The 22,900-nt window shown below is 40.6% G+C and overlaps 1 protein-coding gene and 1 long non-coding RNA gene across 11 annotated transcripts in view; one reads left to right on the forward strand and one right to left on the reverse strand.

Annotated features, from left to right (window-relative positions):
- The window catches only part of LOC103784673 (uncharacterized), a 31,363-nt gene extending 25,424 nt beyond the window's left edge, over positions 1 to 5,939 (reverse strand). The window contains exon 1 of one of the 2 annotated variants that reach the window (XR_008620636.2): positions 5,575 to 5,939. This is a non-coding gene — a long non-coding RNA (uncharacterized LOC103784673). The remainder of the gene's footprint in view (positions 1 to 5,574) is intronic. The other variant, XR_010109616.1, reaches the window with a different exon arrangement.
- Positions 1,751 to 22,900, forward strand: part of RNASEH2B (ribonuclease H2 subunit B) — a 63,768-nt gene continuing 42,618 nt past the window's right edge. For 2 of the 9 annotated variants that reach the window (XM_034936735.3, XM_034936743.3), the window contains exons 1-2: positions 1,755 to 5,232; positions 22,495 to 22,566. In XM_034936735.3, the coding sequence (XP_034792626.1) occupies positions 5,169 to 5,232; positions 22,495 to 22,566 (136 nt within the window). In that variant the 5' untranslated portion in view covers positions 1,755 to 5,168. The other 7 variants (XM_034936737.3, XM_034936738.3, XM_063595772.1 and 4 more) reach the window with 7 other exon arrangements.

The raw sequence follows: 22,900 nt of genomic DNA on the forward strand, positions 1-22,900 counted from the left end.
TCTTATAGATTTTTAATAATATAGAGGAGAAAATATTCTTCCACTACCTTTAATACAATGTCTGTCTGCTCTAATTACCACTAAGCATTGCTAAAGGTTATTTGGCACTGAATTCTTCTCCCGTGCCCCACCCAGTTTTTTTTTTCTTTTTTCTCTTTTTACTAAAAACCAAACATCTATTGTTTCCAGCATTTAGAAGAGTCTCAAATTTTCTACTCAAGAGGTGTTAAAGTTGCTGCTCCCTTCTTATTCTTTGTACAGAACTAGTACAGACTAGTACTGCAAGTAATTCACAGACTGTTTTATGATATACTAGATGTAATCAATTTGTTTTGATTTATAAAATTGGGAATACCACAAGCCACGACAGCTTAGCTATCCGCATAAATATTTACTCAAAAAATATTTGCTGAGCACATGCTATGTTTCCATATTATTTTGTCCCAGGCATGGGGACACCAGGGAGGGAAGGAAGGTGAAGAGCCCAATCTCTGGAGTCCTAAGGCCTGGGTTGGAATTCCTGCTCAGCCACTTGCTAGTCATGTCATCATAGGCAGGTAGTTGATCTCTCTCGACTCTACATTCTTCCTCTGTAAAATGTGGGTGACTAAATAATACTTACCCTTAATGCTGTGGGAGGGCTGAAAGAGGTCATTCGAGTTAACTGCTTAGTGCAGTGCTCAGCATAGTTAATACTCAGTGAAGCCATTGTTATTTTTTGACAAGATAGTGGTGAATTACTAGATGCTATTCTTCCCTCAAGGAACTGACTGGTTCCTCTCACTGGTGAAATTGGAGGCATCTCACTTATTCTTGGGAAGAGTATTAGGAGGCAGGAAGAGAAGGCACTTAGTAAGACCTGATGGATGAGTGAGAGTTGTCCTGGCGGTGGTAAAGGGTAAGGGAGAAGGGAAGGAATGATGCTTGTGGAGAACAGGATGGTCTCAGCATTGGGGACACAATACCAAGTGCTAGATGTGACAGAGAAGAGAACCACAGGCAGTTCCTTGTGGCCACACTGTGGACTGGGTGGAGAGCGACATAGGTGGTGGGAACTGTAGCTGGGGAGTCCAGCCAGGACCGGATCTCACGGGCCATGTGTTCAAAGCTTAGCACCTTAGACTTTACCTTGAAGACAACAGGGATCTGGAGTCAGCCTATCAGTAATGGTACCCTTTTCAAAAAGGTACTTACATAATTTTTTTTAATGATAAAGGAAATTATTTACAGAAAGGGCAGAGTTCATTGTTTTCTCATTCACAGAGTATAGCAACCATTACCCGTATGAGCCTGGGCCTCTCATTTAATTTCTCCTGCCCCTCATTCCTTACCCATGCTTTCTCCCATTCCTCTCCATATTAAAGACACCCATATTTTATTTAAGTCCCAGAGTATATGTACAGGATGTGCAGGTTTGTTCCATAGGTAAACGTGTGCCATGGCAGTTTGCTTCACTTATCACCCCATCACCTAAGCATTAAACTCAGTATGCATTAGCTCTTTTCTCTAATGATCTCCTCCCCGACCACCCTCCGCTTACAGGCCCCAGTGTGTGTTGTTCCCCTCCCTGTGTCCATGTGTTCTCATTGTTCAGCTCCCACTTATAAGTTAGAACATGCGGTGTTTGGTTTTCTGCGTCTGCATTCGTTTGCTGAGGATAATGACCTCCAGCTTCATCCATGTCTCTGCAAAGGACATGATCTCATTCCTTTTTATGGCTGCATGGTATTCTGTGGTGTATATGTACATTTTCTTTATCCAGTCTATCATCGATGGGCATTTGGGTTGATTCCATGTCTTTGCTATTGTGAATAGTGCTGCAATGAACATACACATGCATGTATCTTTATAAGAAAATGATTTATATTCCTTTAGGTATATACCCAGTAATGGGATCGCTGGGTCAAATGGTATTTCCAGCTCTAAATCTTTGAGGAATCACCACACTGTCTTCCACAATGGTTGAACTAATTTACATTCCCACCAACAGTGTAAAAGAGTTCCTATTTCTCCCCAGTCTTGCCAGTATCTGTTGTTTCTTTTTTTTTCTTTCTTTTTTTTTTTTTTTTTTTTTGAGACGGAGTTTTGCTCTCGTTGCCCAGGCTGGAGTGCAATAGCGCGATCTTGGTTCACTGCAACCTCTGCCTCCCAGGTTCAAGCAATTCTCCTGCCTCAGCCTCCCGAGTAGCTGGGATTACAGACACGCGCCACCACGCCTGGCTAATATTTTTTGTATTTTTAGTAGAGATGGGGTTTCTCCATGTTGGTCAGGCTGGTCTTGAACTCCTGACCTCAGGTGATCCGCCCACCTCGGCCTCCCAAAGTGCTGGGATTACAGGCGTGATCCACCGTGCCCGGCCTCATCTGTTGTTTCTTGACTTTTTAATAACCACCATTTTGACTGCCATGAGATGGTATATCATTGTGGTTTTGATTTCCATTTCTCTAATGATCAGTGATGTTGAACTTTTTTCATATGTTTGTTGGCCACATGTATGTAAAGACACCCATTTCTTTATGTGCTTGACATGGCCTTAAATATGCATGTATCCTTGTAAATTACATCGTGTTGTTCTTTGTGCCTTTTAAATTTACCTACATGGTATTCTGCTAAAAATAATTTCCTGCATCTAAATTTTTTTCTTTAGATACAAAGCATCTGTTTGTATATGTACACCAATCACTGTGTCAAACTGCTGTATACATAGCCCATATACAATACACATTGTAGCATTATTTATAATAACAGTTTGAAATAACCTAAATACTGCACACTAGGGAATGGATAACTAACCCTAGTACACCAGCTGTGTTAAATATCATGCCTTCATTAACAATGATACTTCTCGATATGAAGGGGCACATGCTTATGACAATGTTAAGTGAGAAAAGCAGACAAAACAGTCTAAATTGTGACAACAACCACAAAAATATACATTAATACAGCCAAGGGCTAGAAAGGATCAGAGAAAAATGAAACAGGTATGTATGTCTGAGCAAGGGAATCATGGGTAACATTTCTCATGTACAGTAGCTCCCCCTATTCGAAGTTTCACTTTCCAAGGTGTCAGTTACCCCAGTCGAACTTGGTCCAAAAATATTACATGAAAAATTCCAGAAACAATTCGTAAGTTTTAAATTGTACGGTGTTCTGAGTGGTGTGAAGAAATCTTGCACCATCCAGCTTCGTCCTGCAAAGGACCTGAATTCTACCTTTGTCCAGCGGATCCACACTGCAGAAGGTCCCCTCCTTATGAGTCACTTAGTAGCTGCAAGAGTAGTGATGCTGGCATACTGTGAGAATTGTTCTATTTTATTATTATTGTTGTTCATCTCTTACTGGGCCTAATTTTCAAATTAAACTTTATCACAGATATACATGCAAAGGAAAAAACAGTATATTAGGGTTTGGTACTATTTGCGGTTTTAGGCCTTCACTGCGGGTTTTGGATCCCATCCTACAGGAATAATGGGGTGCTCCTGTAGCTGTTAGTAAGACGATGGTGTGCCTGGGGATTTGTGCTATACACCACAGCATCTTCTACAGTCGTTTTGGGGGAGAGGGAAGATCAGAGCAGTACCAATCTGCTGCTCCTTGCCCCAAAACTGGCAAGAGGCGCCTTTCCTCAGCCAGAAAGGCCTCTTCTCCACCAGCTGTGTCCTGCAATCAACTGCAGCTGTATTGGTCTCACCCCATGGGAAACAGGTTTGAAGTTAAAAACCTTTTCAGAGGGCCGAGATAAATTTAGTGCTGCTAAATTTAACTATCTTCAAGATTAAACATGAAAAGCAAAGTGCATGAGTTATGTATATTATTCTTTCAATTGTGCAAAAATAAGACATTAACTTGTTTTTGCATGGAAAAATTCTGCAAGAATAGAGAAGAAATGTTAACAGTTACCCCTGGGATCTGGGATAAAAGAGATACATCATGCTTTTCTTTAAAAAAAAAAAAAATAGGTTTTTGTGGATTTTTTTGTTTTTGTTTTTTTGACAGAGTCCAGCTCTGTAGCCCAGGCCAGAGTGCAGTGGTGGGATCTCGGTTCACTGCAACCTCCATCTCCTGGGTTCAAGTGATTCTTGTGCCTCAGCCTCCGTAGTAGCTGGGATTACAGATGTGCACCACCGCACCCAGCTAATTTTTGTATTTTCAGTAGAGACGGAGTTTCACCTTGTTGGTCAGGCTGGTCTCCAGCTCCTGACCTCAGGCGATCCGCCCGCCTCGGCCTCCCAAAGTGCTGGGATTACAGGCCTGAGCCACTGCGCCTGGCCCGTGCTTTTCTCTAAAGTATGAAAGGAATATGTACTTTCTTCTTAAAAACCATGTACCAAACAGCACTTTTCAATTAAAATGTTATTTTTAAAAGTTTAAATCCCCAAATTTCATGGCTCTAACTTTTTAAACATCACTTTTTAAATAAATGTCTAAGTTTTTAACTCAGTATACAGCGTTCTCCAAAACAACAAATTCATATTCTGAGCCCAAAACTGTGCACCTCTTTTAGTGATGAGGACGGAGTCCAAATTGAGGACATCCCTTATAGCTCACAATGCACACATATTCTCACATCAATAGCAACATAGAATGCAACTGATGACCAATATATATTCACAAATAATTGAGGACCATGGCTAAGAGTTGCATTCGGATTCCGATGTGACTGCTATTGTCCTTAACACGGACTAGCTCCAGGTGAGTCCCCCGGCCCCGGGGGTGTGGCGGGCGTCACCCGTTGTCCGGGCACACACCCCGCAGACCCAATCCTAGCCCGCTGGCTAGACCATGGAGGGCCGCTGGGTGCAGCCACAGAGCGCGGGGCCCCGGCGACCCCGCCCCGCTCCGCGTCACTCGGCGCCCTGCGGCGCGCGATGAGCACCTACCACTAGCGGAGCCGCGAGGGAGAGGCCGCGGCCCCTTCCCGTTGCCTGCGGCCACGGGCTGGCATTCAGAGCCCCTCGCCTGGCGCTAAATTTAAAAACGTAACACGAGCAGCAGGCTGGTCTCGGAAACGAAACGAAACTCGGTCCCTGGGCCTCCTCCCGGGCGCTGCCGGTCCCTCAGCGCGCCGCGCCACCCGGAACAGACCCTTCTCCCGCCATTTTCGGCGGGGCTGGGAGACTGAGGCCCGCGGCGCTGAGCCTGCGGCGCCCCGGAAGAGGCGGGCGGCATGGCCGCTGGCGTGGACTGCGGGGAAGGGGTTGGCGCCCGGCAGCACGTGTTCCTGGTTCCAGGTAAACACGCGCGCCCGGGCGGCGGGGGCGGCCCAAGAACTGGCGGAGCGGCCCGCGACCCCGGGCGCGCCGCCCCCCACCCCGGTGGCTCCCACTACCCGGCCCGGCGCGGGATGGGATTCTCTCTGGGACAGCTGGCCCCGCATTTTGGTCACACGTCATAGCAAGCCGCGGTTTTCAAACCCGGAAGCGCCGAAAAGGACCGAGCGTGTTTCCCGGGCCCTGATCCCCGGTGGCTCGGGTGGGAGGGTGGAAGCCGACTCAGCCTGAGGGGAGCCACGCGGGTTCGCGGTCACCGGTGCGCTGCGGGCCCCGGAGGTTTCTGCCCTTGGTGTCCCCTACCTGGCAGCTGGCCCTGCTTCTGTGATCCTACTGGGTCGGAACCAGGGATCTAGTAGGCTCGAAGTGGCCTCAGACGGTGCGCAGTTTTAAGAAAGCAAAGGGACAGGCCTGCAGTGGCGAGGCAGGAGGGAAGCGGGATGGGAGTCGCGGTTAGGCCAAGGGTAGTTCAAAGCGATTCAGCAGGATGATGACCACAGGAGTGCTGGAGCCGGGCCTTTCAGCCCCCGTGTGGATGATGACCGGCCATCCAGGACATGCGAGGGCTTGGGACAGTGGACAGCCAGTGCCACACAAGGAAGGACCGATTAAATGACACAGTTAAAGGAATTTGGCCTAGGGAGTGCAAGCCAGAAAGGTTTGGTCTTTTTATATATGTAACATTGGAAAAAAGGAACATCTCCTGTTCCCTGTATTAAGTTTTGAGTTTAGCTCAGCAAATGCAGTGTTTGTTGCAGTAAATATACTCTGATAACAATATTCTTTCCCAGGAATTTAGAGTTTTATGATGGTTATTGAAAATGTTTACATGACAGGCTGTCAATAATATTTTTTGCCTCTAAAAATAAAACATACATAAAGTGTACGGATTTTAAGTATGCAACTCACTGAACTTTTCATGCGTATACACCACCCTAGTAACCATCCCCCAGTTCAAGATGTAGTCTGTTTCCAATAACGCCTCATGCCTGTTCCTAGATAGCCCCAGGAACCTCTATGCTGACCTCTGTCACCAGAGATTAGTTTTGCCTGTTTGAATAAGAGTGTACCCCTTTGTGTCTGGCTTCTTTCACTCTGAAAGATTCATCCTTGTTGTGAAATTCATTCATGTTGTAGCAGTTGTTTGGTTGGTTGGTTAGTTTTTTCATTGCTGCTTCTGTTTAATTGTATGAGTATCCATACTATGTATCTCTACTGTGGATGGACATTTGGGTTGTTTCCAGTTTGCAACTATTACAAGTTACACTTCTCAGAGCATTCCTTTAGGCGGCTTTTGGTAGACATGGGCACTCATATCTCTAGGGTGTATACCGTGGAGTGGAATGGCTGGTTCTAGTACTTGTGTGTAGAGCTGTAGTTGACAATGTTAAATGGTTTTCCAAAGTGGTTATACTGATTTATATTCCCACAAGCAGTGTATGAGAGTTCCCATTGCTGCACATCCTCAGTAAAAACGTTTGGGTGGTAAAACAGCTAATGCAAAATTCAGGGTTTTGACAGAATCTCGCAAAGGGCTACCCGTATACATGCTTTTCATTAGAAAAATCATCCTTTCTTCTCACTTCGTCACATCAAGACAATTAGATTTTCAGAGTAGGAACTCTAATCATTCTTTCAGAATCAAGTGCATTATTGTTATTTCAGATATACACAATAGCTGATGATAATTTGAGCTTCTTATTTTGTTGTTCTGTTTAATCAGTATTGACATCGTCATTTTATACGTGTGTTTGTGTCCTTGTATTAAACACAAAACCCTCAAAAGAATTAAATATTGATTGTATCCCTGAAAATTGTAGGTTTTAATATATCTACTGCTGGGTTGTGGGAAGAGTTTCAGTTGAGTTTCTGTTCAGAGCTGAGATCTACTGTGACCTTTTAAGGCATTGGGGGAGGCTGAGCAGCTGTTGGGACTGCTAGAAAGAGCTGTGTGGTCAGGGGGGCAGGAACTCTTAACAGTTAAAAACTTGAGCTACCAGCTCCTGCAATTCTTCCTTCTGGCCTTTAGCGCCACCTGCAGGCTCTGAGGGTACAACAAGGTTTGACAGCGACTGCAGTGCAACACTAGTTCTCAAACTTGAGGGCATCATTTACCTGGGGAGCTGGGCCTCAGTTCCCAGAGGTGCTGGTTCAGTAGGTCCTGGGCTGGGGCCAGAGAATGTGCATTGGTAACAAGTTCCCAAGAGATACTGATGCTGCTGGTCCGGAAACCACTGCCCCCACCCCAGGAACCACTGCAGTAAAGACCTTGGGAACTAGATTGGGATATAAGAATGACAAGCCTCATGTTTGGCCCTCTTTGTGCTGGGCCAGAATTTATATGGTCAAGGAAGTGCATGTAAGCGCAGAGTGTGAGGCTCATCTTCCCAGATGTAGTTGTCTTCTTTTCCAGAAGATGAGAAATCAGCCTGCTTAGTTACCCATTCGGGAGTTGGAAACGATATGCCCTTGGCTGAGGGAGCACCATACTCCAGTAAAGCTGGGCCCTTAATAAAGAAAACAAAGATTATTAAACATTTTTCAAAAGTATTTGGCGGAGGCGGCTTGTATTCGGTTTTAGAAAACTTGGGATCTGAAGAACTTACTTTGTGTACTGAAAAGTGAGCACATGAACCCACAGGCCAACAGAACTTTAAAGGGATTTATCCGTGAGACAAGGGTAAAGATGCCTAACCTTGCAATGATACTTTTTTCCAACATTTAATTCATGCTGTTCATCGAGTTGCCTGCCACAGCACTGTGTTATATCTTGAAGGACATATTTAAATGTTTGATTTAGGTATCTTTGCCTCTAGTTTTCAGTTTGTTTGGAGAAGCTGGCTATCTCAGATAAACAAATCTGGAACTTGGAAGAGATACTGTGAGATATGCAGACTTGGGACGTTGGTTTTCATAGGCTGGTGAAGACAGAACCATTTCCCATTTCAGCAAGGCAAGCATTTCTTTTAGTTTGGGATGGTCTTAAATGTTTCTGTAAAATGGCCTGGGAATACTAGCCTGTTTGCAGTTTTAATTTCTATAAGAGGCCATTAACATCTTTACTTTTTGGAAAGTAGTATAAGTTTCCATCCCTCTTTTTCTGCCCTAAAAGTAAATGTTTGAGTCATATTTTTAATGTTTTTCTTAAGTCCATTTTTCTTGTTAATGCTACTAAGTTGGGATGTACCCAGGTGTGAGAGGTCACCTGATTCATTGTGTTTAGAAGACTGCATTTATTGCTGTTGGGGGCTGAACAATTAATTGGGTTCATCTCCAAGGAAATGTTAATTGGGAAACCCTAACATTGTGTATTGAAAAAAAAAAAAAAGAAGAAAAATCATTTCAGGCCTGTTAAAACAAAACTCATTTGGGTTCACTTAGGCTGATTAAAATATTCCTTAATCAGCCCCCTGATTAAACAGTCCTGAGGTGAAACTGCACCTCAACTCGAATTTTCAGTTAGAGACAAGTTTTGCAATAAAGTTATCCCCCTTTATTTCATGAATATACATGTTAAAAAGTATTTTAGGAAGGATTGCACTTATTATTTATTTCTCCACAGAAAGCAGTTTCATGGAGGTAGAGGATGGGTTGCTTTTTGGGAGATAAGAATCCCTGTCTACCTTAGACATTTCAAATACAATAACAGCTTTTTATGTGAGGCATCATGATAATCACAAATGATTATACCAGAGCTATCTTTCCAATTGGAATGCAAAAATAGATGTGGAAGGATTGTATAAATTCCTGCATTAGAACTATGTTCTAATTAAAGGATTTAAAAAATAAACTAAATTTAAAAGAAAAAACTAATTTTCTTATTTAATGATGGAGAAAATTTATATTAATGTTATTTCTGATTACAGTCTTGAAGATTTTTTTTTTTTTTTTTTTTTTGGTCCACCAACTGGCATAATTGTAGCTTTTTATAAGTCCAAAGAAATGCCTCTTGTTTTGGGGGAGGAAAAAAAGTAAAGGTTTAAAGTGTATGGCAAAGGAAGACCTACTATAGATTTAATTGACTTTTCAGTGACACTAAAAAACACTCTTTTCCCTTCTTTACCTAATGGCTCATGGTTAATCTCAGAAGAAAAAGTTAAGCAGGATTTTTGTTCTTTGTCAAAACGGTATGTATGTATATGTTTGTGTTTAGAAATATACGTGAGGGCCGAAAGCTTCCTTATTTTCAGAAGAGATGAACTTCACTTGGCACGTGATAGAGAACCTGGCCAATTCAAGTGCTGATTTTAGACAACCTCGGAATAATTAAGCTCAGCTTTTTGGAAGATGTGTCATTTACCGAATAGTCTACTGCAGGCAGTCAGCAATGTAGGAGTCTCAGAGTTTTCCAGCATAGAGCGTGTTTAACATTTTCCACACGAATCTCAGTCTGGCTTTGTTTTTGCAAAATGTGTTTCGGTGGGACCCGACTGACCTTTCTCAGATGGCCACTGGATCTGCTCCCCTTGCTATCTATCTGAGCACGTTCTGAAGTGGATGGACTTCAGTTGCCAGTTGGTGTAATCAGGCTGTTTCCAGAGTCTGATCTTGTCCCTTTAGTAACTGTTCCAAAATACTTGGGACATTTATAAGTAAGAACTCATGACTCCCACATATTTATCCTCCAGGTCAGAAAAAAATTCATAAAAGGAAAGCAAGCTGTGTTCATGATTTTTTATTTGAATAACAGAATAGGGACTGCATGGATTCTCCCACATCCTCTGAGCTTTAACTGTGATTTTAAAAAACAAACAACTCAGTCAGTGTGCTCCAAAGCCTGGCTATAATAACACAGACTTAAAAGCTAGATTTATGCTATTTATTAGCTCTGTGTCATTGGGTGGTTTACCTCCTCACTATAAAGCCTCACTTTTGTCATCTCCACAGTGGGGAGAACAGTACCAGTCTCATGGGGTTGTTATCTGTGGTTTGAGTTACTCATAAGCTTTCTTACACCTCAAGCTTTTAGCCCTGGGCCTGGGACAGAGTAGATATTTCAATAAATATTTACTGAACGAATAAAAGTCTCACATTCCATTTCTTCCTGCAATGTCTTTGCTTATTCTGCTTTTTCCTCCCCTTCTACTTCTATCCAAATTCTACCCTTTCCTCAAGGTTCCATTCAACTTTATTTTCCACAAAGCTAAGCCATTTGCTCCAGCTCAGCTTCTCCGTCTTGACTTTGTGTCTGCCTGGAATCCTGCCTGCTCTTCACTTTATCTACCTGGCAAATTCCTACTTATCCTTTAAACCCAGCTCAAGTATCACCTCTACCAGGAAGCCTTCCCATGGGTCTCTCCTCTTGTTACTGCCCAGGTTCGTGGTACCTCTTTGACCACCTACACATTTCATCATGATTATTCATTTAAGTGCCATTTTTATATAAATATGTATTGAACACCTAATACATGCCAGGAGCTAGAGAGAGTCCAGGTGTGTTTTCCCTGAGTGGCCATTTCGCTTCTCAGTGTGGGCACCTCAGCCTTCAGCTTCAGAGCACAACCTCCAAACAGTAGAGCATGTCACGTAGGATTTCCAGGCCTTTGTTCAGAGCTACCTTTATGACTTCCTTGTCTAAGGATGACTGTTTGCTAAAGCAGAATGGGCCACCCCGTGGCAAGGGGATGTAAGGGATTTGGGGCTGCATGTTCTAGTCCCTGTTTCATTATCTGTCCCCGAAACAGCTAAGCTGGAGGCTGGCTTACTCCTCCGAGGGCCTAGGTCTCAACATTTGGTAAGGCTCTCCTGCATGATTGGCTACCTTTGCCTGATTGTTTTTAAAGATTTTTTGTTATTGTTGTTGCCTTTTAACCTTCTTTTGACCAGTTAACTCTACATTTACACGTTTTTCTCACAGTGGTTTTTTTTTTTTGATAACTTTAAATAATTAGAATAATAATACTTACCCAGTATAGAAATTCTAGTAATATGGGGAAAAAATAAAGAATAAAATAATTTGTCCATCATCCTCACCCAAAATAAAAATTTTGGAGATATTTCTTTCCAGTTTTTTCATGTTGTTTACATTACAAAATGAATTCCAATCTTCTTAAATTTTTTTTTCTTATTTTTCTATTTTTGCCTTTATTTCATTGTTTACCCTTACTACTTATTTAATGTAACACTAAAACACTCAGGGAGATTGGGGTTACATAAAAGTTTATATGGTGCTGTTCTACATAAAATTGGAGAAAGACAGTTCAGTTGATTTAATAGAGGTAGGGGCTGTTTTTTTCCTCTTAATTTTGATAAGGACAGAAACTCACACAGTGATATGAAACAAGTTGACAAAGAGAATTTGTATTTTAGGCTTTGAACATTGAAGAGGTGTAATACTTATTGCTTCAGACAGTAGACAGTACATATTTGGAATGGGTTATCTTTGAAAGTGGATAAAGATTGAAAATACAAATAGGTGCAAAAGAGGTAAAGATACATTTACAGAGCTGTATTGGACCCAATGGCAAACTAGGATGTTTCAAAAGTCATTCAAAGCAGGTTACATTTTTGAGGACAACCATAGCCTCCTGCAAACATCCCTTGGTGTGCTTTCCTGAAACTGGATACTGGTTTGAATAGCCTGTGAGTCTGCCTTAGTATGGAAATTGCCATTTTTTAATGTGGGGTCAGTGCACCTGGGTTGTGTGTTACAAAATCAGACATGAACTTCTTTGGGAGTTCCTTAGCAGGTTCACATCTTCCCAGGAAGGAGCAGGGGTGGTGGTGTGGTGGAGAGCATAGGACATCTGGCCCTAGGGTGTTGCAGCAGCAGGAGTCCAGGGTTTCTGCCTCTCTGAGTGTTAACTTCCTCTTCTCAAACTAACTTCCTGCATTTAGTGGAAAACTGGTTTCACGTGATTCCCAAGCTGCAGATCCCCCCAGTGTCTGCTGGGAGGGGTCTCTCCTCTTAGTTCCAGTTTGAAACCTTTCAAAACAGCCTTCTGACTGGTCCTGCTGTGGTCACATGCAGTCCCACCCTCCACCACCTATTGTAGCCAGGGAGGGGCAGGCTGTAAGCACAAGGTGGGAGAGGAGGAGGACAAAGTGGGCACTTGAGGCTAAAGAGTGCTTTTCTGGAAGAAGGAAAGGGTACAGGATAGATAGCAGAGGAACTAGCTACCAAGTCGTTTCACCAGTGGGACTCTGAGCTCTGGCCAGAAACCTCAGCCACTCATGAGCTGTCTTGCCTATGGCCAATCTTAGGGGTTTCTCAGTTGCTGGTAGTCTGTTTGACTGGCTTGTATATAGGTATAGCAGAGGTTTATTTGTATGGAGAATTGGGTTCTAGTTGTAACTTGTACTTGCCTTCATTTAGTCAAAGTTTGTATAATTTTTAGGAAGCCCAGCTTCTAGGCCTGCAACTTCTAGCTGTTATAACTTTGCAAAACACTTTCATATAATTGTATTTGACCCTCTTGATGACCTTGGGAAGCAGTTAAGGCAGGCTTTATTATCACCATTTTGCATATCAGGAAACCAAGACTCAGAGAAGTCAAATAATCTGTCAACATACAATAGAAATCCAGTGGCAGAGACTGTCAGCTCTCTCAAGTCCTTTTCCAGGACTCCTGCATGTGCCAGAGGCCACTCTGCTGACTGAATAATGATACCTCACCACTGTGGGAGAGGCCAGAGGACCAGGAAAGGCTGGTCTCAAACTGCTCTCAGTTTGATGACTGGGGACCAGACATACCTCCTTCCCTGGAACCAAACCTGGTTGCTGTCAGTCACCCCAATCAGGTCTGTCTTTTCTAGCACTCCACAATTTTTCCTGCTTCCCACATAGTTCATGCTCCATCCATGCTCCATCTCAGTATGTTTGCTGGTCTTTGTGGCTCTGAGTTGGCTGTGAACCTGAATTTTTTTACTAGCTTCTTTACCAGTGCACAGGCTGTTCCTAGAAACATGGTTGTTGATAGGGACAGCCCTGAAAGAATGGAGATTTTGTCTTCTATGGTCCTGCTGAAGGCTAGTTTCTAATTTTTATATTTATTTATTTATTTAGAGACAGAGTCTCACTCTGTCGCCCAGGCTGGAGTGCAGTGGCGCGATCTCGGCTCACTGCAAGCTCCGCCTCCCAGGTTCACGCCATTCTCCTGCCTCAGCCTCCCGAGTAGCTGGGACTACAGGCACCCACCACCATGCCCAGCTAATTTTTTGTATTTTTAGTAGACACGGGGTTTCACTGTGTTAACCAGGATGGTCTCGATCTCCTGACGTCGTGATCCGCCCGCCTCGACCTCCCAAAGTGCTGGGATTACAGGCGTGAGCCACTGCGCCCGGCCTCTAATTTTTATTTTTTTCTCCAAAGCTTCAAAAGAAAGTTACACTTAGAGGAATCTGTTACTTCAGTAATCACATAATTTTCCTGGTGCATGTCTCTCTTGCTTTCTTGGTTTGCCTCTTGTAGTCTTTGAAGAAACAAAGAGCTTCAAAGCCAGGAAAATGACCCAGATCTCTTTGACAGCAGTGCTAATGTTTTGGGAAGTGAAGGCATATAGTTATTACTGAAATTAGTGTTCCTGGAAGCTGCAAGTTACTTGAAAATTATGCTGATTTGTCTTGCATGCATTGTATTTGTGTCCTACCAAAGTGTTTCCAAGGAAGTATCTGGCAAACAGGCAGGAGGGTGCCGGGGCAGCGGGAGTGGGAGGGTCTGAATATATTCTGATGGCTGAAGTCTAAAGAAAATGAACTGGAACCTATTTAGGACATCGTATTGCATAAGCATGAGAGTGATAATCTCATCTCTCTTTTTCTTTTTTCTGTTGGATCTTCTTAAGAAACCTGAATAGCCTTGATATGATATCTAAAAATAAAGTAAATGGTGCTTTGATGTCTGTACTTTCTCCTCCATGTAACAGTGGGTGTATGTTTCTCAGAGTTTATCTCCTGTGTGCCAAAAATCAGAGAGGCTCAGGAACAAGTGTCCATTGCTTCCAAGTCATAAGAACAATTGGCAAAAATCACTTGTCTTGTGTCTTTGAACTTTAAATGCAGTGAAAAAACTTGTCTTAACCAAGAGAGGGATAAGAAAGAGCTGCCAAGTTTGAAAAACCTGCTGATAAATAACTTCATACCAACTGTACAACAACCTGTACTATATAGTCTGTAGATGAAAAATCATGTACCATTTTGGCTTGTACAATACTTTGTGGCTAACTTTAAAAAATACGGAATGGTTAAGTCTGTGCATTAATACGTGCTGTGTAACCTAACTTTTCAGCATTATAATGTCACAGATATCTGGGGGTGGTGGGGAGAAGTATATGCAGCTATGTACAGAATATACACAGCTCTCCCTCCTTTCTCTTCCTTCTGCCCCCTGGCTGTGTGGTCTACTGGCTGGATTGCAATAGCTGGATTGCAGCTGGTTAGATGACTCTGCTGGTTTTTGAGGATGAGGAGGACAGGACAAGAGAGGGAAAATTTTAAATGTTTATATCATAGGAGAATAGTCATGTCAGAATCATTGTGTTTCCAAGCTGCAGTTTGTGCTTTTTAAGTTAAGAGGTGTGGGACTTCAGATTAAGAGTTTCTTTACAGTATTATAGTTTAAAACGTTGGCTCTGGATAATAGTTGACTGAGTTTAAATCCTGGCTCTATAGTTGACTTGCACTCTGACCTTCAGGCAGGTTTTTCATCCAAAAAAGTGGAAATTAACATAGCACTTATTATGTGACCAATATAGAGGACTTAAACAGTGCCTGGTAGACCGTAAATGGCCAATACATATTAGCTGTTATTTTTGATTTTACATTCATTAGACACAATTGTCTCTTTGTCACTGGTATGTTTTCTTTAAAGTACAGATGTCAGGAAAGTAGCAATCAGAGATTCCTTGTTTGTTGAGGGTGTTTTGTTTTGTTTTGTTTTGTTTTGACAGAGTCTTGCTCTGTCGCCCAGGCTGGAGTGCAGTGGCGTGATCTCGGCTCACTCTAACTGCCTTCTGGGTTCAAGTGATTCTTATCAAGCGATTCTCATGCCTCAGCCTCCCAAGTAGCTGGGATTACAGGCATGTGCCACCACACCCGGCTAATTTTTGTATTTTTAGTAGAGACAGGGTTTCACCATGTTGGCCGGGCTGGTCTCTAACTCCTGGCCTCAAGTGATCTGCCCGCCTCAGCCTGATTTCACAATACTGAGATTACAAGTGTGAGCCACCGTGCCTAGCCTGTGGAAGCCCAGCAGATGGAAGATTTGCTGCTAGAGTTAATGGTGACCGGTGGGATATACAATTGAATCTTTACAGAGAATATAGAGACCATGAGATAACTACTCTGGAATCAGTTAGTTTTAAGGAACCACAGGGGCAGAGCCTGAGATAATTGGGAAGTTTAACATATTATTAAACCTAAAATGGCCAGCAAGACTGATAGCTGCTTCTCAGTTGTCTGAGTTTTTTCTTTTTTTGTGAAAATACTTTTTTAGCCAGCATGACTTATGTCATCTCTCAGATGAGAGAAAAGAGTAAAAAAGACAAAGTGTATAGCTACTCTTTTAAAAATAGAGTTGAAAGCATAGTTTTGGAAGAAGGTGTCTCACATGAGTCAATTTTCTAGACAAGTGAAATTTGGCTCTTTTAGTATCAAAACTTGCTTTTATAATTTTTTATTGAGTTTTTTCTAAACTTGAACAATTCATTTATGTTATGTTTATTGAGTATATCTCATGTGCCAGAAACACTACTGGGTACTTTACATTGCCTTGATTTTTACATATAAAATGCATTGTGTTCTGGCTTTTAAACAAGATACACTGGTTTTAATTTAATATTTTCTTGGAAGACTAATTGTTAAGCCGTTATGTAACTCTGTGCTTAGATTTCGTGACTTTCATATTTTGATCTTATTATTCCCTACGTGTTCTCGACTTTTTCCACGTAGTTGAGGGAAGGGTTACTGATTGTTAATTGATTATTTATTATGTGTTCTAGGCACTTTCACATACATTTCATTTCAATCTAACAGAAATATGTAAAATTATTATTATACCCATTTTATAGATGACACAACGAACCACAGAGAGGTTGAGTATCTTGCACAGAGTCACACTGCTGAGTGAGGAGAGGAGCTGAGATTGGAGTATGGACCCTTCTGATTCTGGGTCCAATGTTCTTTCCATGCTGACATCATTGAAGAAATAGACATAAGTTAAAAGTAGGTTTATAGATCATGACCCTTCCTCACACTCCCTCTCTCTTTTCTAATTCTTTCCCATTGCTGTAAAAGCAGGGTTTTCTTCTCTAATTAATTTAGCTATTCTTCACCTGTGCTAGATGCAAGTAAAAGACAGCAGAAGTTAGAAAAAGGGTGGAGCCTCCAAACCTGTTGGGTGAGAGGCTGGTCCATGAAATGACCCAGGATTTTGGAAAATCTTTAACTTTGATAGAGTTAATTTATAGTTACAAGTAATTTTGTGTGCCTAATACCAGGTATAGACTAAGGAATTTATCAGAAATATTATAGTAAATGAGCCCTTTTTCTCATACCAAGTCTTCAAAGTTCAGTGAGGGTAAATCCACCCTCCCATAAAAGCAATGAAAACACTAGCAAAGATAGCAAAAAGCAACTTTTTCAGAATCCCTGAGATTAGCCAAAGGCTTCCAATAGTTTGAGAAGTGTTTATTCAAGAAAATCTTCTGAATCTTATTAGGAACAGCAGGGTTTGTGGGATTGTAACTTGAACTACTCCCATTTCCTCTCCTCAGCTCTACAATAGCCTTGAAAACCAGCAGTCTTGCAAACACGGTACTTGTAAAAACCAACAGCCTTCAACCATTGGCTAGGATAGGCCTGGATGGAAGATCCTCAAGAAGTCCCATTCCCAGAGCATTGTCCCTATTTGACTTTTCTCACAGCTCCTTGGAAAAGTCTCATTTGCAGGGCATAGTTGTTATTTGACCTACCTTGGAGCTCAGAGCTTGCTCTGTTCCCGCAGAGCCCTATCTTCAGGGTATTTGTCAAAAACAATCAGTGACAATCGTTTAACATCGTAGCTTCTGAGGGGTCAATACCAGTTGCGCAAATAAAAACCTGGCCAAAAACTTACGGGTAAGATGTGAGGAATAAGATGTCCATAAGAGGCTTTTAAAAAACTCTTTTGACATATTCCTAGAGGATTAGAAGGCTACACACATATGCAGGGCTATGTGCATGCTCAGAAGGACCTGAGAGGGCCTCAGTGTCTCACCTCTGACTGAGTATGAGGTCCGGAGAAGGCAATAAATACAAGCTAAGGCAGAAGATTAAAGTGCCCAACTGTTGAAGGTATGCCTCAACACACACACACAGGACCCTTCAGCAAAGATTGGATCACTTATTGGTTCACAGCATCAGCTAACCACTAAGCTAACTAAACAGAGACATCAGTGGCTGCACACCGCAAGAAATACAGACTTTACAGAATTAGTCCAGAAAAGTCACTAAACAAACAAACAGCAACAACTGCAATAACTACAAAAAACAGCAACAACAAATCCTGGGGAGTTGGGAGAGGAGAGTCTGATTTCCAGAATTGCCACATTTGTTATTATCTGAAGTGCTCAGTTTTGTTTTTTTTTTTAACAAAAAGCATGAGACATACATACACAAACAAGACAGTATGACCCATACACAATAGGGAAAGTAGTCAATAGAAACCTGTCTCTGAAGGGGCTGAGATGTTGGATTTATTCCACAAAGATTTTATTCAGCTACTATCAACATAGTCAAAGAACTAAAGAACATCATGTCTAAAGAATGAAAGGAAAGTATGACAATGAAGTTTCACCAGATAGAGAATATCAATAGAGAAATTGTAAAAGGATCTAAAGTCTGGATTTGAAAAGTATAATAACAAATGAAAAATTCACTCGTGAGCTCAGCAGCAGATTTGAGCTGGCAGAGGAAAGAATTAGAAAACTCAAAGACAGGCCAATTGAGATTATCCAGGGTGAGGAACATAAAGAAAAAGAATAAAGAAAACTGAACCTGAACCTAGTCCCAGAGACCTGTAGGACACCATCAAGCCTACTATTATATGCATTATGGGAATCCCAGATGAGAAGAGAAGGGTGGAAGAGGAATATTTGAAGAAATAATAGCCAAATACTTCCCAAATTTGATTTAAAAAATACTTGTCTGCACAACTAATGAGTGCAGGAAACTCTAAATAGGATAAACTCAAGGAGATCCATACCTGTGTGTGTGTCATAGTCAAACTGTGAAAAGACAAAGAGAATCTTGAAAGCAGTAAAAGAAAAATGACTCATCAAATAAAAGGGATCCTCAATAAAATTAACAGCTGACTTCTCATTAGAAGCCATGGTGGCTGGAAGTGAGTGGGATGACATATTTAAGGTGCTGAAATAAAGAGAGTCTCAACAAAGAATTCTATATCTGTTAAAATTACCTTTCAAAAATTAGGAAGGAACCAAGACATTCTCAGATAAAGGAAAAAAGAATGTGTCACTAGCAGACCTGTCCCACAAAAATTATGAAGGGAGTCCTTCAGATTGAAAGGATAAGGCGCTAGATGATAACTTGAATCCACAAGAAGAATAAAGAGCACTAGTAAAGATAAACACAGAAATAAACATAAAAGCACAAATATATTTTTGTAACTCTTTTGGGTGATAGATAACTACATAAAGCAATAATTATGAACTGTGTTAACAGGCTTATAATATGTAAAGATGTAATTTGTATGACAGTAGCACAAAGGAGAGGAGAGGAAAAGGAATATGTGCAGAAAACTTACTACTCTTGAAACTCAGTTAATATTAATCTGAACTACATTGTGAGTTAAGATACTAATTGTAATTCCCAGGATAACCACTAAGAAAATAACTCCTTTAAATAAAAGAAACAACAAGGTATCAAAAATGGTACCCTAGAAAACATCTATTTAACTCAAAATAAGACAGTAATAGGGGAATCCAAAGGAATATGACATACAGAAAACAGAGCTAAATGGCAGATGTAAATCCTACCTTATCCTACCTTATCCATAATTATATTAAATATAAATGCACTAAGCACTTCTATTAAAAGGCAGAGATTGGCAGAATGGAGGGAGGAAAACTCCTGACCCAATTATATCCTATCTACTAGACACACTGACACACACTTTAAATTTAACAACAAAAATAGTTTGAAAATAAATGAATGGGAAAAGATATACAATACAAACAGTAACTGAAGGAGAGCTGGAGTGGCAATACTAATATCACATGAAATCAACTTTATGATAAAAATTATTACTAGACACATAACAGTCTATTGGGAAGATATCATAATTATAACATACATGCACCCAATGACAGAGCCCCAAATTACATGAACCAAAAACTGACAGAACTGAAGGGAGATATAGACAATTGAACAATAACAGTGTTTTTTTTAGAGAAAGAGTCTCAGTCTGTCAGCCAGGCTGGAGTACAGTGGTGCAGTCACAGCTCACTGCAGCTTTAACTTCCTGGGCTCAAGTGATCCTCCCACCTTAGCCTCCCGAGTAGCTGGGACTATGGGCACATGCCACCACATGTGTATTTTTTGTAGAGACAGGGTTTCACCCCGTTGCCCAGGCTTGTCTTGAACTCCTGGGCTCAAGCAATCTGTCCACCTTGGCCTCCCAAAGTGCTGGAGTACAGGCATGCACCACCATGCCCAGCCAAGATTTTCTTTTAATTACTGATTTCGAAGTATTATTGTGATGTATAGTTTTATTCCTGTTTCTTATGCTTTGAGTTCATTGAGCTTCTTGGATTTGTAGCTTTCATCAAATTTGGAACGTTTCAGACTTACTTTCTTCAAGTTTTTTTTTTGTTCCCTCTTCTCCTTTTGGAAACTCCAGTTATACATATATTAAAATGCATAAAGTTGTCCCGTAGTTTACTAATACTCTTTTTTCTTCAATTTTTTCTCTGTGTTCCCATTTTAGATAGTTTCTATTACTGTGTCTTCAAGTTCATTAATCTTTTCTTCAGCTATTAATTTTATCCAGTGTATTTTTCATCTTTAGAAATTCAATTTAGGTATTTTTTTTGCAATCTTCTATGTCTCTAATTAACTTGTCCATGAGGATTGTTGTTTTTAAAGCCTTTGTCTATCAATTCTATTATCTTGTATATTAATACCCCTCTTTCAGTAATTGATTTTGTTTACTCATTATGGGCCATATTTTTCTGCTTCTTTGAATGCCTCATAGTATTTGATTAGATGGCAGACATTGCGAATTTTGTCCTTTTGGGTGATGAGTATTTTGTATTTCTATAAAATATCCTTGAACTTCATTCTTGGACACAGTTACTTTGAAAGAATTGGATACTTTTAGGTCTTGCTTTTATAATTAGTTTGGTAGGACCAGTCCAGCAAATAGTTAGGGCTGACTCTTCCCTACTACTGAGGACCCTTTTGAGTACTATGCCTAAAGCTCCATGAATTGTGAGGTTTTACAGTCTGTCTGGGAGTAGGCACAATTCAAGACCCTGAGGAAGTATGAGGTACTGCTCCCTCGAATCTGTTTAGATGGGTTTTCTCCTGGCTTTTGGGTAGTTTCATCACATGCATGCACTGATCCTACTTAAGTAGGACCCTCTGCAGATCTCTGGGGTCTTATTTCTTTTTAGCCCTCTCTTTTCCTGTGTGCTGACCTGTGAACCCTAACCACCTTGGTGTCTCTGGAATTCTTAGCATCATCTCTTCAATTCAGCGAGTCAGCTAGGCTTTACTGGGTTCTCCCTTTCTGCACTGTGGCCTGGAAGCTCTTTTAAAGCAGTAAGCTGGGCAATCACAGGGCTCATCTCATTTGTTTACCATCTCTCAGGGACTACGGTCCTGCATGGCTTGTGTGCAGTGCCTTGAGAATAGTTGTTTCATATATTTTGTCTGGTGTTTTGTGGGTTTTTGTTGTTGTTGTTGTTGTTGTTTCAGAGGGTTAATTGAATTCCTGTTATTCCATCTTGGTGGAAAGTAGAAATCTCAATTTTTTTTTTCTGTAGATACTTAATGTCACTATTAGTTTAAGAAAAAATGATCGTATTTTAACCATTCATGGGTAAGCCAACTTCTAAAATATGTCTGCTCTATTTAAGCTTATGAAGATCTGAAGTAGAGTAAAGGGAGTGGGGGCCATAGAAAAATAAAAGAGAGTAAAATCTCCCTTCTTTCATTCTTTCTCTTTTGCTCTTTTGGTAAATTGTTGCTATGCCCCCTTACTAATCAGAGCCCCATTGTTCTTTTTGGTAATAGGAACATTTTAAGAGTTCTATGAATATGCCACTCAAAATATATGAAGAGTGTTACCAATAAAATTGTCATGGTCTTTATGTTTTAATCTATGTGATAAAAACTTGATGGTTTTGGTACAACTGGTTAACTTCTCGAAAAAAATATTTAAATTGGATTTCCTCTTAATATCTTATACCCAGATATAGTCCAGATAGGTTAAAAATATAATTTCTAAATATTAAATGAAAATATAGGCAATTCACAGAATCTTAAGAAAAGGTCTTTCTAAGTGTGATACAAAGGATACAACCATAATGAAAAAGATCAATATGATTACATGAAGATTTTATATCTTTTATATGGCAAAAATCATTATGAGCAGGATTAAAAACATAGTCGATATCCTTAGCATATAAAGATACCTCACAAAGTAGTAAAAAAAAAAAAAAGCCAAATATCCCACTGGGAAATTAGGCAAAGGATAGTTGTGTAAAAAATATAGGTTTCAGGTAAATATGTTTACAATGCTGTACTTCATAATAGTAACAATTACAAATGATAATACTCATAATAATAGCTATCATTTATTTCATGTTTCTATTTGCTTGATTACGTTAATGTTTTCAGTAGATTGGCTAATATGATACTTTGAAAAACAAGTATACTATTATTGTCAGTTTATAAATGGCATTTGAGACAGGAGATTAAGACCCTTGCCCAGGGTGACAAAGCTATCCAAGTGGCTAAGCCAAGATTATCACCCAGGCCTTCTGATTCTAGACCCCTGCTTCTCATCATTCCTCATAGAAATACATTCAAACTACCTGAAATTCAACTGCAACTTGCAGAGAAATTGGTAATTTGCTCAAGATCACAAAATTTGTAAGTGATAAATTGAGTTAAAAATCTTACAAAAGTCATATAAGTAGAAGAAAGGAAAACAGGGTAAAGTAAGGTGAGCAACAAAGCAGCTGTGTGTTTTAATTTTAGATATTCACGGTTTATTTTCAGAATATTTAAAAGATGCTTCAAAGAAGATGAAAAATGGGCTAATGTTTGTAAAACTGGTTAACCCCTGTTCAGGTAAGTTCTCTTCTCATAACTTGAATGTTCTTAAATGTTGTGGCTAATGAGTATATACACTTTTATGTCTTTGTGTCCTTGCTCTTTCTGAATAGCTTTTAAAGTTAAGATGGCACCGTGAGGAGAAGAAAACAAGGTGATGACATTACTAGTCTTCCCAGATAATTCATTTGACTTAAACATTTTAAAAATTTCTTCTCATAATTTTAATTCACAGAACTGTTCAGCCATCAGAAATACGGGCAAAACAAAAAAGTAGCATGTTTGAGTTCTCTTTAAAAACAGATTAATTTTCTTTGGCTTCCTTAAGCCAATTTTTCTTAATTATTCAACA

The sequence above is a fragment of the Pan paniscus genome, chromosome 14, assembly GCF_029289425.2.
Source record: "Pan paniscus chromosome 14, NHGRI_mPanPan1-v2.0_pri, whole genome shotgun sequence".
Taxonomy (NCBI): domain Eukaryota; kingdom Metazoa; phylum Chordata; class Mammalia; order Primates; family Hominidae; genus Pan; species Pan paniscus.